Consider the following 16,593-nt stretch of genomic DNA (forward strand, 5'->3'; position numbering starts at 1 on the left):
TTTATTTCTGATTCCATACACATAATATTGACAAACTAGGCTGGCCCGTGTGGTCCAATCCAACAGACAAGCTACTGTAGCTCAAATTGCTTAAGAAGTACCCATGCTGACCCCTGTCCATCACCGAAAGCGGCAACAGTGGGCACGTGATCATCAGAACTGGACCACAGAGCAATGGAAGAAGGTGGCCTGGTCAGATGAATCACATTTTCTTTTACATCACATGGATGGCCGGGTGCGTGTGTGTCCCTTACCTGGGCAACACATGACACCAGGTTGCACTATGGGAAGAAGGCAAGCCTGTGGAGGCAGTGTGATGGTTTGGGCAATGTTCTGCTGGGAAACCTTGGGTCCTGCCATCCATGTGGATGTTACTTTGACACGTACCATCTACCTAAGCATTGTTGCAGACCATGTACACTCTTTCATTGAAACGGTATTCCCTGGTGGCTGTGGCTTCTTTCAGCAGGATAATGTGCCCTGCCACAAAGCAAAAATGGTTCAGGAATGGTTTGAGGAGCACAGCAACAAGTTTGAGGTGTTGACTTGGCCTCCAGATCTCAGTCCAATCGAGCATCTGTGGGATGTGCTGAACAAACAAGTCTGATCCATGGTGGCCCCACCTCGCAGCTTACATGACTTAAAGGATCTGCTTTTAACATCTTGGTGCCAGATACCACAGCACACCTTTAGGGGTCTAGTGGAGTCCATGCCTTGACGGGTCAGGGCTGTTTTGGTAGCAAAAGGGGGACCAACACAATATTTGGACGTGGTCATAAGGTTATGCCTGATTGGTTCATATTTGTGTTTTCAATCTTTCTCTATTCATGTAAATAGAAGCCATACCCGCATGACTAGAAAATAGCTGCCCAAGATGGCTGCCAAGTGAACTGGCTTTCCTTAAAGGTACTTTGGCCCCAGGTTGAGTTTTATCTCAGGAGTTGTCTTCTGACCATTACCCTCCTGCCTTTGAGCTAGACCTTTAACCACCTTATACCTACCTAGGCTTGACAGAAAAAACACAAAACTGATGTCAAAACAACTCTCTTCCTTTAACATGCTTCCTAGCTCTCGGGAGATTCAGCACTCTCATATCGCTGAGCAGACTCAGAGCTTTGAGCTTTTATAGCCTTTAGTGCCAAAGAATGAGTAAGTCTTGGGTCAAGTGATCTGTTCATTTTTGGAGTTTTTTAAAGTACCTTTATCGCCGACAGTAAAGGTCTGCTTTCCATCTATTAGCATAATGTGTGTGGATACACACAGACACGCTTTAATTTCTGGAATAGCTTTTACCGAAGACACCTACTCATTTTTCTGTACTTTCTCACCCTCTCAAGTTCTGTCCTGAAGGCTTAGCCAGCGAGTCATAGTGCTGACGCAGTGAGGTCAAAGGTCGTCAGCAGACAGAGCTTGGCTCTCCCCATGCAGATGTCACTGCTGTTACTGCAGCCGAATAATTAACGCTCTCAGCCAATCACATGCATCATTCATGAGGCTTCTGTCTCTCGTTTTATCTCTCTTCTTCTCCCTCTCCCTCTGCTGCTGCAGAGGTCAGATATCTTGTTTATTAGAGCGCTGTGTTTAACAGCCAGTGGGAGGTGTGCGGCGAGATGATGCAGTTTTTCAACAGCAGTTTTTGGGCAGAGCTGCTGTGCTTAAACTTCACCCTGACAGGCAGTGGAGAAGGGTATCAGCGAATGATTGATCTCCAGTCTCTTCTTCTCTCTCTGTCTTTACGAGTGCCACCCTCTCACAGATGGCATCGAACAGACGCTTAGGCGAGATAGGATTTGAAAATAATTGGATGAGCCCAACTCACTCACATGGCACACATCTACGCAAGCGCGCAGCCACCGATAAAAGAAATAAAGGAAGACAGAAGACGACATTCAGTGGTCTGTTTGTGACTCGAAATTGGCGGCCCCATGTGGCGCGACCTTGATCACACCATCGCGGCGGGTTGAGCTCAGAGGCGATGGACAGCAGGCCCCATCTCTCTCTCGCACCCCCAGTGGGGGTCTGGGGCAGGGGGTCCTGGCACACATAGACTTTAAACAGAGCAGTCCTGCTTTGCCACATGCCGCTGCACTCACTCGTTCACCGACAGTTGGTATGTGTATACATGAGCACACTTGTGTTAACAAACACACAACTTGACAACTGGCTCAACACATGGATGGAATTCAGACTAACTGCATAATCCAAATGTGCAGGTTAATTGGCGTGTAGTATCGGCTTCCATTGGATTTGCAGTACACTCTGAATGTCTGGATCATGCTGTTCATGAAAGGCTCAGTTCCAAATTCACTAAAATGATGAACTGCCTTAAATAAACAGCATTTTTTCGATTGCACCCAACTGGTAAAACAGCTTTACTTTGGCTGGCTCTGCAAAAGCAGATAATGATTAAAAGCTTCATAGGGGAATATGAAATAGTTTGTGTTAGCTTTGAAAATATTATTGAATATTCTTAAATATAATACCTATTATAAATAGTATATATACAAAAATGTATGTATATATGTAAATTTAGGTATATATCATTATTAAAAAATAGATTATATTAAATAACACATATAACACTATAGAGCAGTGGTCGGCAATAGGCGGCCCGCGGGCCAAAACTGGAAATAGATCTTTATCTCATGGTGCCGTTTAATATTACCACCGTGTCCAAACCAGACGCGACGCCGCATCCAGTGTATAGTCAATGTCACTGATTATAATGGTTTCTATTATCTATCTTTTGGTTAAACCACATATAACCTTGAATAAATGCCTCTACATGTTCAACTTTGGTTATGAGGTGCACAAGAACCAATGTCATTTGGCATCATAAGCATCAAACCTGTATGTATGAAAAAGAGCACTATGATCATTCTTTAAAACATCTCCTTTTGTGTTCAACAAAAGAAATAATGTCATACAGGTTTAAAATGATAGGAGGGTGAGTAAATGATGGTTGAACTAAATTTGTACTATAGGTGAGCTCATCTTTTTAAATGTAATTATAGGATGGCAAAATGTAATTGCTTACTTGGTGCTCCCTGCCAAATTAAACCTAAAATGGACTGTTTTCTTTTTACACTGGCCTGACAGTTCTGTTATCCGCAGGACGTCACATCAGGGGAATTTTCTGCGCTCTCTGGAATTACAGATCAGTCCTTGGTGGCCCAGTGCCTCTAATCTACCACCTGGTCATCTCTGCTGTGTTTGTACTTCTTGTCTTCAAGCATTTTTAATCATTCCAAGCCAAACATACGCTTATCTCCCACAAACCTTTTTCCTGCTAAGAGTTATAGAAAGACCGTAATTAACTACCAAATGTCTTTTGACTCTGGTCTGTGTATATATGTTTAATTGCTCAATGGCAGTGCCCATTTTCCTGAACAAACACAAGGGACCCAGGGCCATGTGAGCAAACTGGCATCCATCATCACAGCAAACACGTCCACACACACACATACTTCTTCTCTGCACACAGTTATATGTGTGTGTGCGAATGTGACCTTCAGAAGTGCAGACATGCCGCAGAGAGTTACAGGAAGTCAGTGTCCATCGCCATCTCTCGTGCCTCATTGATCGCCTAGTGTCATGCACACACACTTTTCTGTTTGATAGCCGGCTGTATGTGTGTTTGCGTATCATTGATTACACTGTAAAAAAAAATTTGGAGTACATTTTAGAAGAAAATACTATTTCAGTCTTTTTACTTCAAAATGTAATGTTTAATTCAATGTTACTTGCCATCTCTTTGTAATTATTTGTAAATCCTACACCATTTTTTGTTTTCTCACTGAAGGGTTCTTTAAGGGTCCAAATATGGTTCTTCTGCGATAATCGTAGCCAAAAGTATGTGGATACCCAAACACCACACCTGTGCTTGTTAAACTTGTTGGCATTGCTTATTAGGAAGTCTGGGATGTCTTTCCACTTGTTGGTATATTGGCTTTAAATGTTTTTCTGTTTTCTGTTTCTGTTGTTTTATTGCTCAGACTATCTTTTTTTTTTCTTTTTTTTTTTCTTTCTAGGTCTGTCCCCAGGCTCAGATGCTCAAGTGAATGCCGAGAATGTTCGCAGTCGAGAACAGATTCTCCAGACGTTGACTGACCTCTCCAGATCCTTCCAGGACATTGCTGACCGCTGCCTGCTGGTGCTGCATCTGGAAGTCAGGTAGGTCCCACCTTTTCATTTTAATCTGAGAAGACTCCAAACATAAATCTTAAGGTATCTTCACACACATAGTGACGTAAACGCTGCAGATTTGCCGCCTGAATCTACACAGCTAGAACTATCATCTCCATAAGTGTTAAATGGCTTGTATTTTTAGGTCTTCCTAAGAGTCTGCCTGGCCCGAAAGATCACCAATGGGTCATTCGCTCTCCATACCCTCCTCCACAGGCACTCCCTCCCACTCCCCCGATTATTCTCTGATATCATTTAGCTTATGTGATCCTGTTTATGATTTGGAAACAATAACTCGCGGCTCCCATGCTACGCGTTATTGACTTTTTCCATCAAGCAAATTTCCCTTGACAGTGCTTGAGGGTAAATTAAGCCATAAGAGAAGGTACGAAGAAGAGGATGCAGGCTTTATGGTTTGGTAGCAGGCGTCTACGCTTAAAGCTTTTCTAATGCTGAATGAGGGAGGTTTATTGCAGGTCTGTTGGAGGCCATTATGGAAATCTCTCCATCTCAAATTCTCTCTCTATTTCTGTGTCGGAAACACTCTTTATCTGTGCACCTATACGCAGGTGTATTAGGCCATGAACACTTCACAGATTGTACCCACAAACACACTTGGACCTGCTCACAGGACATTCCATCATCCCAGTTCATTCAGCCTTTATAGTGTGAAGCTGTGGAATAAGATATTCACCACTAGCATCTGGCGTTTCTCTGGGGACTGATGACAGTCTAGAGCAGTGGTCAGGAACCTATGGCTCGCGAGCCACTCCTGGCTCTTTGACAAAAATCATGTGGCTCACCAGGTCTCACCCTTTACCAACAATTACTAGAGATCAGCAATTCCTTTGTTGTAGAGCCTACCGAAGTTGATGAAAAGTTTATAATAATAATATATTTCAGGTTTACCGCCCAAAGTGCGTGTCACGATAGGCATCTATGAAAAAAACACTTACATTTCTACGGTAACCTAGAGCTTCAGATTCAAGCGGCTATGCCGCTTGTTTGTGGTAATGGCGAAATGAAAGATTTTTTGAACAGCAGCGAAAATTTAAAAGTATGTAAAATAGTGACTGGACTGAAACATGTCTTTTTATTGAAACTGGTGCTCTGCTGTGCCAAGAGACATTTCGAAACAATGCACCGGTTACTTTTTGCCGCATAGACCTTTATGTCCTAAAATGTGTCGTATTTATATCTGTATGATAATCCGTGCAGCTTTCAGTGGGCAGGACTGTTATTATCGTTATTAATAAAGAAACATGAATGAATTAAAAAGTAAAGAGCGGGACATGCTTGATATAAAAAAAGGAAACAGACAAGCACAGTAGCCTTGGTCAGTAGTAGCCAGAAACACATTTGTGACCAGTCAGGAAAAGTAGGGACACAAGTCGGTTCTGGGGCATTTTGAGTTATTCACAGATTCTGAAAGTGTAGTCTCCAAGCTTTCCAACGATGTGAAATCTGATAATATTTGGAGAAGTTGTGGCCATTTGAAGGTAGGCACTCAAAAAAGCTCAAAGGGCAGAAAATGACCTAAAGATTTTGCAGTTCTCGCCTGTTCTCACCTGCTGGGAGTGACAATAGGGCTCATTTACATCTCATTTAGATAAGCCATACCCCCTGTAAAGCTGCATGGTTGCATAGCAACGACAGACGCAACGGGAAAAATCGGACCGCATACTATTAATAATAAAGGATAATGTGCATTGTAAATGTCAGTAATTTATCTTTTTTGACATTAGGACTTTTTTAACAGGATTCTGTGATAACCGTATAGTCCTGGTTTAGACCTCAGTTAGTGGTTAGACCTGGTTTGAGTCAAAGGATTAAAAAAATCCTGTACATTAAACTCTTCAATACTTTTACTTTTGACTTATAACGCACATTTTACGGCTACGGATACTTTATACTTTTACTTACGTAGGAATTTAATCGGATACATTTACTATTACATTAGTAAATCCTTGTTAAGAAGTAGTAACTGGCTAAAATTATTAGCGTCACATTCAATTCAAGAATAGTAAGGTTTACATGAGCTAAGTCATTCACACCAGTCAATTCAAGCAGTTGAAGCGTTATTCAAATTAACATGCCAACATTACCATCTAAAAGCCCATTTTAGTAATGGGGGTTTTTGGCAAGTGATACGATGCTAACGATTACAATTAAAACGACAGTCCTGAGCTAGCTAATAACAATAGACACATGAGATAACGTGTAGCCTACGTGTTCTTAGAATGAACACAAAACGACAAACTTTGATGTCTATGGAAACTCACCCCATAAGAAACAGAAAAGATCTTGTTGCCTCCAATGAAATAAGTTGTTTGGGCACACTTTCTCTTTGTCGGGGTCTTCTTTGTGGATGTAACCATCTCCGAAGTTTGCACTATGCGTCTGTTTGCCTCTAAATGTCCAATAATTCGCATGTCCTGCCACTCTTTTTCCGCAGCTAAAGAATCCAGTCGTATGTTGTACTTCAAAACATTTTCGGTGTAACGGCCACGGTTCAGCTCGTCTGCGATATTCTTTGTGGCGTCCATCTTCATTAAATTTTGATATCAGCTAGAGCCGGCCAGAACGCTGCATAAATAAGTAGACACGCTTCCCTTGGAGGGCAGCGGCAATAACAAAAGAAACAAAAGCCGGCGTATCCGATTCCAGTATGGAAATACAAACAGACAATGACACGCCCCTACTGCGAGATAGAATCTCTGAAAAACAAGCCGATTTCAACCTCAAAATCTACGCTTTTAAATAAACCAATAGTGCTATCTAAAACACGGAGATGCTTCTTCATGATCTCAACTAACAGATTCTGCAAAAAAACCAATTTTGAAAAAAAAAACGCTTCTTTCTTAGTTTGCTCAATAGTTGTGCTGCCGGCTTGTGTCCCTGGTTTCCGTGACGGGTCACATTTTTTTCCCCCAGACCTGTTGCTGTCTGCGTTTCCATCGTGGTCAAAAGTGCCATGAAGATTAGTACGGTGACGTAGGATTGTGTGCGACTTTCCAGATCCAGCTGGATTTCGCCCTCCGCATATAAGCTTAATAAAGCCTGAACCTCCTCGTCGGTCCATTGGTTGTAATTTTTAAACTCCATTGTTGATTCGAATAGCAAACAGCTTTTACTGCATGCACCGCAGCAGACTTTTAAAAGTGGTGGTTGAAATAAAATGCTGTCTGGAGTCAACCAATCAAAATGCTGTGTGAACTGAACCAATCATCATGTTCAGCACCCAAGTCCCACCCCAGAATGTTCCGGAACTTTGAAAAAGTACCACCTTGTAAGCAGGGACTTTCTGAGGGGGGGATTTTTACCCAGACCTTCATTTAGACCCTGGTCCCTGCAGTCGAAACACACCGAGTACCACCCCAAAGCCCCTAATTCCTGTGGGAAAGTTCCTGAGGTGAAAATGCGGCTATAGTAAATTAATGATGCTAAAATAACACTGACACAAACTCCCTTTTTAAAATAAATAGTGTGACAAAATATACCAAATTTGAAAATAACTAGTTCACATGATCAAAGACATCTTAATTGAGGTTTTCCAGGAATGCTAGATGAAAAGACTGCTTGATGTGAAAAATATTCATTTTGAGGTGAAATCCTGTGCGAGTTTAAATAAGTCATATCTCAAGCTTCAGGAAAGTTCTTATCTTACTCAACTTATGATTGTCATTCCGTGCCTGTCGTCTCTGCCCCATCAGGGTCCACTGTTTCCATTATCTGATCCCTCTGGCAAAACAAGGCAACTACGCCATCGTGGCTAATGCAGCCAGCATGGACTACGACCCCCTGGTGGTGAAGCTGAATAAGGACATCAGTGCCATAGAGGAAGTGATGGGAGCTGCCCTGCAGCAGCACAAGTTTCAGTATATCTTTGAGGGTGAGTGACCACTTGCCTCAACAGGAAGCTGATGCCTGAAGGAGTCTTTCTTTTCTGACTGTCTTCCTGTCTTGGTGCAGGTCTGGGTCACCTGATCTCCTGTATTCTGATAAATGGAGCTCAGTACTTCAAGCGCATCAGTGAGTCTGGCATCAAGAAGATGTGCAGAAATATCTTTGTCCTCCAGCAGAACCTGACCAACATCACCATGTCACGCGAGGCTGATCTGGATTTCGCCAGGTAGAATACACACATATTCTCAGTAGGGATGTGCAAAACTTCATACTTTATATTTATACTTTACTGTATAACCTTAAAATCATTTGTTGTTTAATTCAATTCACATTTATTTGTATAGCGTGTTTCACAATACATATAGAAAAAGGATCAGTTAAAAATAGGGTGTAACGGTACACAGAAGTCACGGTTTGGTACATACCTTAGTTTTGGGGTCACGGTTCGGTACGATTTCGGTACAATAAGAAAAATGGTCACACTTTAGTTTTAGTGTCCAATTCTCACTATTAACTCTAGTGCATCTAGAGGACTTGTTTTCAAGCGGTCATTCGCACATTCACTGTTGTTGTTCTGCTCTTTTTCCTGTTGTGGCGGTTAGCAAACACTGTTGCATTACCGCGTGCGCCCCCTTCCGGATTGGAGTGTGATTCGCCTGTGACTGACTGTATTTCGTCATCTAACTGCAAGAAACTGAATCGTGACGTCTGTACCGTACGGTTCGGGATGAATACATGTACCGTTACACCCCTAGTTTATAATTAACAGGACGTTTCTACATTTTTATGTGAAGATCACTGCTGGCTGTGAAATTAAAGAGAGTAATGTGCATTTTGCTGTACAAACAATGGAAATCAATACCCAGTGGATTTCTTGCATGATTATTACAGCGCTGGCTTATTGACACCCCCCCATGCCTTCTAATATATGATGTCACGTGATGCATGGGTGGTACAGGTGGTGATTGAAATTACAGTGCATTGTTTACTATATCAAGGCTCCTCTGATTGACCCCTCCTACACACACACGGCAGAGAGAGCGCCTCTCTGTAAACCCTGTTATGAATACATTGGCATTATCCTCATAAACTGCTTGGAAAACAAGATAATAAATGAGCACTATAGCACTAGCCTCTTGCAGCTGTACCCCTGTCATTTACGTCCAGCTTTGAGTGTGTATAAATGCCTGTGTGTTGAGGGATTCATTGAAAGAGATGGAAGCATATATGTGGATGCTGGGAGATGGAGAAAGGCCCATGAGGAAAAAAGGGAATCGTTGGCCGCTCTCCCATCTGAATGCTTGCTGTGGGCGACTGGGCCAAGGACACAGTAATAACCATCGATTTGAGTTAAAGCTGAGCAGTGCAGTGGCCAAACCCAGCGGCTCTCCTCTAGTGCGGCAGGCTTTGGTCACAGTGCCATCTAGTGAGGAGAAGCGTGCCGTCATTGGAGGAACACTGCAGAGCATGCCTAAAAACATGAATATGAGCACATTTATTTATTTAAGCCAGTACAAACAGTGTAATTTGATTGCACAGGGCTACTGCCAGAGGTTTTGATGTTTAAATCAGGAGTAAACAACTTCACTAGTATTTTTTCATTGAAATGACCTTGTGCCTGGTGTTGATCCAGTCCCCAAGCAAAACCAGAGTGCTTTTACTCTCGCTACATGCTCACACACGTACACATACACACACCATCTGCTCACAGCCTTAGACTGAGCCAGGCCATGTCCCAGAGTCCTGCAGGTGCCTCAGTAATATCTTATCAACGTCACCCAAACCTGGCAAGAGACTGCTGTTTGTGTGCGAATGTATGTGTATTTGTTTTTCAACTCAGATTGATCATAGCATAAGGACAAATGATCCCAGAACCCATGTGTATGAACCCAGTTTATCGGCATTTTCAATCACTACATACAGTGCCTATAGAAAGTCATCATACCCCTTTGAAATAGTTATTTTATTTGTCATAGAGCCTGAAATCAAAAAAAAAAAAACCTTTTCCAGCTTTATTTACAAATTTTGTCGTACAACAAAATAACATGGTTGGAAAAATCATCATTCCCCTGATTTAATACTTCATAGAGCCACCTTTTAATTTATTACAGCCATTTATCTTTTTGGATATGTCTGTCCTAGCTTTGCACACCTAGATTGGGGAATAATTGCTCAAGTTCAGTCAAATTCTGTGGTGAGTGGCAATGGACTGCTTTCTTCAAGTCCATCCACAGATTTTCTAGTGGATTTAAGTCAGGGCTCTGACTTGGCCACTCAAGGACATTCATCTTCCTATCCTTAAGCCATTGCGTTGTTCTTTTGGTGCTATGTTTAGGATCACTGTTGTGTTGGAAGGGTAATGACCTGCCCATCTTCAGCTGTCTAGCAGATGGATGCAGGTTTTCCTCAAGAATTTGGATGTACTTGGCAGCATCCATTTTCCCTTCAATCCTGACCAGTCCTCGCTGAAGAGAAACACTCCCACAACATAACGCTGTATAGCTATGATCTAAGATCAAGTGGTCATTTTTTAAAAGAAGTTTGTTTTTAGTTAGTTATTTGATGCTATACAAACGGGGGTGTGGTGTCATGATTGACAGCTGTGATTGACAGCTTCTCTGAGTGAAATAGTCACTGAGGCACCAACTGACTTTTTTGGGATTTTCAGTAGGAGATTGGAGCTTTAACTTTAACTTCTACATTTCCATAACTGTTTATTTTTGGCAAACAAGGTGCTTGAAGTTCAGTCCAAAAAGGTCAGTTCATCAAACCATAGCACCTTTTGCCAGATGGCATCAGAGTCTTCCAGGTGTGTTTTTGCATAGTGCAAACGAGACTGAGTGTGGCACTTTTTCAGGAAAGTCCTTTCCCAACTATGGTGAATTCTTTGCAGTGTACCATGCACTACTAACAGTGGAATCTTAGAGAAACAGCTAGTTTTATTCTGAAGTAATCAAAACCACTACAATTGATGTCAGGTGGGGCATTTAGCCTGGTGTTTGATCTGAAAATTGATTGGTTGCACCAAATTTATAACGGTATACTCTAATGGGGCTGTTCATTTTACCAAACCAGGTGTTTCCTAATTAATTTTTAATAATCCTCCAGAATGTTTTAAAATGTTATTTTCACTTTGATGATGAGGGTTATGATTTGTACATACAGCTCAAAGTTGTGTAAGGTGTAATGTGACAAAAGGTAAAGATTTCCACAGGGTATTATGACATTCAAAAGTTTGGGGTCAGTAGAAATTTTTATTTTTATTCAGCAAAGACACTTTAAATTGATCAAAAGTAAAGATATTCTTAATGATTTCTTTCAAAAAGATGAAAAATGTTGCTAAACCCAAACTTTTGAACATTAGTGTAGATATATAGGCTATATATAGTCAATGATGAAATGTGGCGACTACCAATGGGAGTGCAGACCGTAAAGCCCTACCTGGTGCAGTTGGGTAGGAATATCTACTAGCAACTAGTTAACTAGTTCATCTGATGCCTAATGTACACAAAAATGGCAAGTAATGGCTGAAATCATTAGTTATAATCTGATTAGCAGGCTTTACATGAACTCAGTTCTGCTTTGGAATTTAGAAGTTTAGAAGATCTGAATTAGAATTTAATTTTCCACGCAGAAAATCCCATCTACTATTTTGGTATAATCTATTTTGGATAAACCCACCCCTAAGCGACACAAAACGCTGAAAGTTCTCAAAAAGCACTGTTGTTTGTCACATTGCATCTGGGTTGGACAGTGTCTTTCTTTCTAAATGGCAGATTATGCTGTAGTGAAGACCAGACAAAAATATTAAAATTTACAAAAATAATCAGCCATGCTGATCACGTTCTCTCTCTCTTCCAGTGTGAAATATAAAACATGCTCTCTGATTCAGCAAGGAAAGGGGAATTTGTTAGAAAATTCACAGTTCAGTGACTGGCTGACTGACATGCATGGGTCAGAGGTCAAGCTGTTGGAAAAGCACCTGTCTTGTGAGGCCATTTGTAAAGGCTTGTGGAAAAACGACATTTAGCCGGCGTGTCAGGGTGACGGGCTGGACTGTTTACACCACGGCTGCTTTGTGCTCCTGATAACCACAAAACAAACCGGCAGCTGCACTTGACAGCACATTGGTCTTTCTGTTTATGCGTATATGAGTAACATGAGGTATTTTCTCCATTTCTGTTTATGTTTATCTAGATATATTTCTTTATATTTTCTTTTTTGTTCCTATTTATGTGATGTTCATTACTTCATGGATATTCTAGGAAATAAAATTGCAGGGAAATTAGCTTCCACACAGAGTCTAACTCCCGTGTATTAATATTATAATATATTAATGTTAATTTTGATGCTGATAAAATTAAGCACCATTGTGAATATTACCATGATTTTCCAGTGTTGTTTTATTTGGCCATTAATAGTTGAATACGGTTTTGATTTATTTCTGTGAATATTTTCAGGGAATCTATTGTATAAACTCTGATTCAATTATTAATTTACGTCATCACTCAAAAATATTCACCAATGTCTCTGTGGGGCATTTTTCATGCATTAAAAAATAGTAAAATATATGTACAGTGCCCTCCACAAATATTGGCACCCTTAGTAAATATGAGCAAAGGCGGCTGTGAAAATAAATCTGCATTGTTTATCCTTTTGATCTTTCATTCAAAAAATTCACAAAAATCTAACCTTTCATCGAAGTAATACAATTGAAAGTGGGGGGAAACTCACATTATGAAATAAATGTTTTTCTCCAATACTTGTTGGCCACAATTATTGGCACCCCTAGAAATTCTTATGAGTAAAATATCTCTGAAGTATATTCCCATTCATATTTACATTTTTTAGCACACCAGGGTGACTAGGAGCATAAAATTGTACAGCCATGACTTCCTGTTCCACAGGAGTATAAACATGAGGAAACACAAAGGCCAAAATCCCTTAATCATTCATCACAATGAGAAAAACCAAAGAATATAGTTCTGATGTGAGCAAAATATTGTTGAGCTTCACAAAATAGAAAATGGCTATAAGAAAAAAGCTAACACATCGAAAATCCCCATTTCCATCATCAGGGCAATAATTAAGAATTTCCAATCAACTAAAGATGTTACAAATCTGCCTGGAAGAGGACGAGGGTCTAAATCATCCTAAAGCACAGTGAGGAGGAAAGTTTCACAGCTGGAGAATTGCAGAGATTAGTTGAGTATTGAGTCTCAGAAAGCTTTTTGGCAGCAAACCCACCAGATGGGTTTGGTGCACATATGGATAAAAAGTACCCCATGCCCACGGTTAAATATACTGCTGAATCTTTAATGCTGTGGGCCTATTTTTCTGATGGAGGTCCTGGACATCTTGTTCAGATACATGGCATCATGGATTCTATCAAATACTAACAGATAAAAAAACAAAGCTTGACCGCTTCTGCTAGAAATCCTATAATGGGCCGTGGTTGGATCTTCCATCAGGACAATGATCCAAAACAAACATCAAAATCAAAAGAAAAATGTGTCACTGAGCACAAAATTACGCTTCTGCCATGGCCGTCCCAGTTCCCTGACCTGAACTCTAAAGAAAATGAGTGGAGTGAACTGAAGAGAAGAAGCACCAGCATGGAGCTGGGAATCTGAAGGATCTGTAGAGATTCTGCATGAAGGAATGGTCTCTGATCTCTTGTCAGGTGTTCTCCAAACTCATCAGGCATTATAGGTGAAGACTCAGAGCTGTTATCTTGGGAAAGGGACGTTGCAATAATTGGGTGCCAATAATTGTGGCCAACGTGAACTAGAGAAAAACATTTATTTTATATTGTGAGTTTCCCTCCACTTTCAATTGTTTTACTTAAATGAAAGGTTAGAATTTTGTGAATTCTTTGAATGAAATATCAAAAGTATAAACAATGCAGATTCACAGCCACCCTTGCTCATATTTACTAAGGTTGCCAATATTTGTGGAGGGCACTGTAAATACATGTTACTATATATTAATGTGGTGCCGCTTATAATTTAAAAATGTTAAAAAAATAAATAAAAAAATCTGATTTTCTTTCTGAGATATTTTAATAATACTTTTATTTTTAATTATTTACTTGCTTACTGTGTTTTAGATCTTTATTTCCATCTTCTTAAAAAAAGATCTTATACATTTTGAATAATTTTGACTAAATGCTGTTAGGATAAAAATGATGGTTCCTATAATTAAAAGCTGAAAAATATTGTCCAGCTCTACTACAACTGCAGCAGTCCATTAACAGTGCATGAACCATTTATGAGTCTATTCCACCTGCTATCCCAGAACTTATCCCGTCCAGTTGTTCTCTCATATGTAGACCAGGTCAAACCATCTCAAAGCCTCACCACTTAAAACAGAGCTGCTGATGAGCGACTTGTCTACAAAATGTTCCCATTAAAGTGAAAATCAGTCCTGTCAAGCAAGAGGAAATGTCCGGGAAGCCTGATATGCACTTTTGCATGGAAAGCATTGGCATTTGTTACTGTGGTGATGACCATGTGTGTTCTGTTTGATGGAGAGGATCGTCTTGGGCATCTTGCCTGCTCTCTCTCTCTCTCTCAGCCACTAACTAATGTGTTGCTGAGAATGCGCTGACAGAAGCAGCCCTTAATGGCTTTAATATTGTACATGCTGGAAAATGGAGGAAACGAATTGTGCTGATTCGAGTTTTTTTTCACTGTCTCCCTTCGCGCCAACATACATCTCCCAGCGTCCTTCACAGTATGCATCATAAATTTGCTTAATACTCTTTGTATGCACTACTGTACACACAGACTCAGTCTAATTAAAACTTAATGACACTCAGAAAAACACACACACACACACACACACACACACACACACACACACACAGGTGCAGGTTCTATGTGTGAGAAGTTCCTGCTCTTTATTATCTTCTAATGGCAGGAAGGATTGGGAGAGGAGAGGAAAGGAGGTGGTCTTAAAAGCCACTGAGAGTTAATCAGATTAGCAACTTGACGCGGTTTTGCTAAATGCTTTTAAATGTGTGTGAAATTAAGTGTGGAGAATGTCATAGTTGGCCCACCGAGCAAACAAACATACGTACAAGCACACAAATAGCCAGCTGATCTTTTGACTTAAAAACCCATGAAATTGCTTGATGAGCATTATATTATATTACATTATATTATATAGATCATGTTCGAAAACGTGTTTTTGTCAACTAAAACTGTTAAACTTGACATATCATGAAAATCTGACTTTTTCCATGTTTAAGTGCTATAATTGGGTCCCCAGTGCATCTACCAACCCAGAAAATGTGAAAAATGACAACCCAGTAACTTTGTTTTAGCAAGCCTTTCGCTGCAAGCATGTGAAAAAATGAGCCGCTCAGATTTAGCTCCCCTTGTGACGTAGGAAGGAGATCTTATTATAATATTATAATAATATATAACCGCCCATCAATCGCCACCTTTCCACCCGTGGCGCCGCCATTTTGTTTTCGCAAGCGAAAACGGTGTACCAGTTCTAAGGCCATAGAAAAAGTTTGAGCAAAGCATGCTAACTGTTCTGTCGATGCACACATGAGCACAGAACACTGTTTAGAGTCTCGTTAGCTTGGATAGCCTGCAAGACCCTGGCAAGCTCGATTGCTAAAAAAGGAGCATTTCTGTCCGAGCGATATTTTGGAAAAATATTAGGCCATTCACAGCATTTGATAGCAATGGTGTGTATGGCTCTGTTTGGCAAACAGGTACGCTGTACAGTGGCCGTCCATATTTGTCTGGCTATCACCAGACCAAGCTCAATTTAAATTTGAACATTGGTCTGGGGAGTTTGCTATGTATTTCCTACTGCACAAGAGGCGTGATCAACAAACATTATTCACGTCCATATGGGTTTTGCACAAAAATTTAACTTGATGGCGAATGCTAGTTGATGAGTTGAATCAACTCCAAAGCAACTACATAAATTTATCCACTAACTGTTCAGAAACATCCAGATGCATTCTAAAAGTTGTAACTTCTTCCTGAGTTTCCCCATCAGTGTCCGACTCCGGTTTGAACAATGTAAGGCTGAACATTGATGTTTAATTACTGACAATCGTCATTTTGGCTGCCTGAGATTCTCCAGCTTTGTTGTTGTTGAGCAACCGAAGCGCAAGCTGTTAAAGCTCCGCCCTCTTTTTGAAAGCGGCTGGTAGCAGCAGCTCATTTGCATTTAAAGGGACACACACAAAAACAGCGTCTTTTTGCTCACAACCAAATAGGGGCAAATTTGACAAGCTATAATAAATGATCTGTGGGGTATTTTGAGCTGAAACTTCAATCATTCAGGGGACACTAGAGACTTGTATTAAATCTTGTGAAAAGGGGAATAATAGGTCCCCTTTAAAAAGTTTGAAATAAAATAAAATAAAATAAATAGACAAAAACCTGACAAATTAAGGTTAAATTGAAGTACTAAAATGACTAAAACTGAAATACTAAAATAAAATTAAAGCCACATAGAAATATTTAAAAAGCC

General features: G+C 40.5%; 1 protein-coding gene across 1 annotated transcript in view; it reads left to right on the forward strand.

Moving 5' to 3' along the window:
• Positions 1 to 16,593, forward strand: part of exoc4 (exocyst complex component 4) — a 154,843-nt gene that overhangs the window by 133,164 nt on the left and 5,086 nt on the right. The window contains exons 15-17 of the mRNA XM_048156835.1: positions 4,032 to 4,173; positions 7,899 to 8,077; positions 8,158 to 8,317. Coding sequence (XP_048012792.1) covers positions 4,032 to 4,173; positions 7,899 to 8,077; positions 8,158 to 8,317 — 481 coding nt within the window. The remainder of the gene's footprint in view (positions 1 to 4,031; positions 4,174 to 7,898; positions 8,078 to 8,157; positions 8,318 to 16,593) is intronic.

Source organism: Megalobrama amblycephala, linkage group LG14 (assembly GCF_018812025.1).
Source record: "Megalobrama amblycephala isolate DHTTF-2021 linkage group LG14, ASM1881202v1, whole genome shotgun sequence".
NCBI lineage: Eukaryota > Metazoa > Chordata > Actinopteri > Cypriniformes > Xenocyprididae > Megalobrama > Megalobrama amblycephala.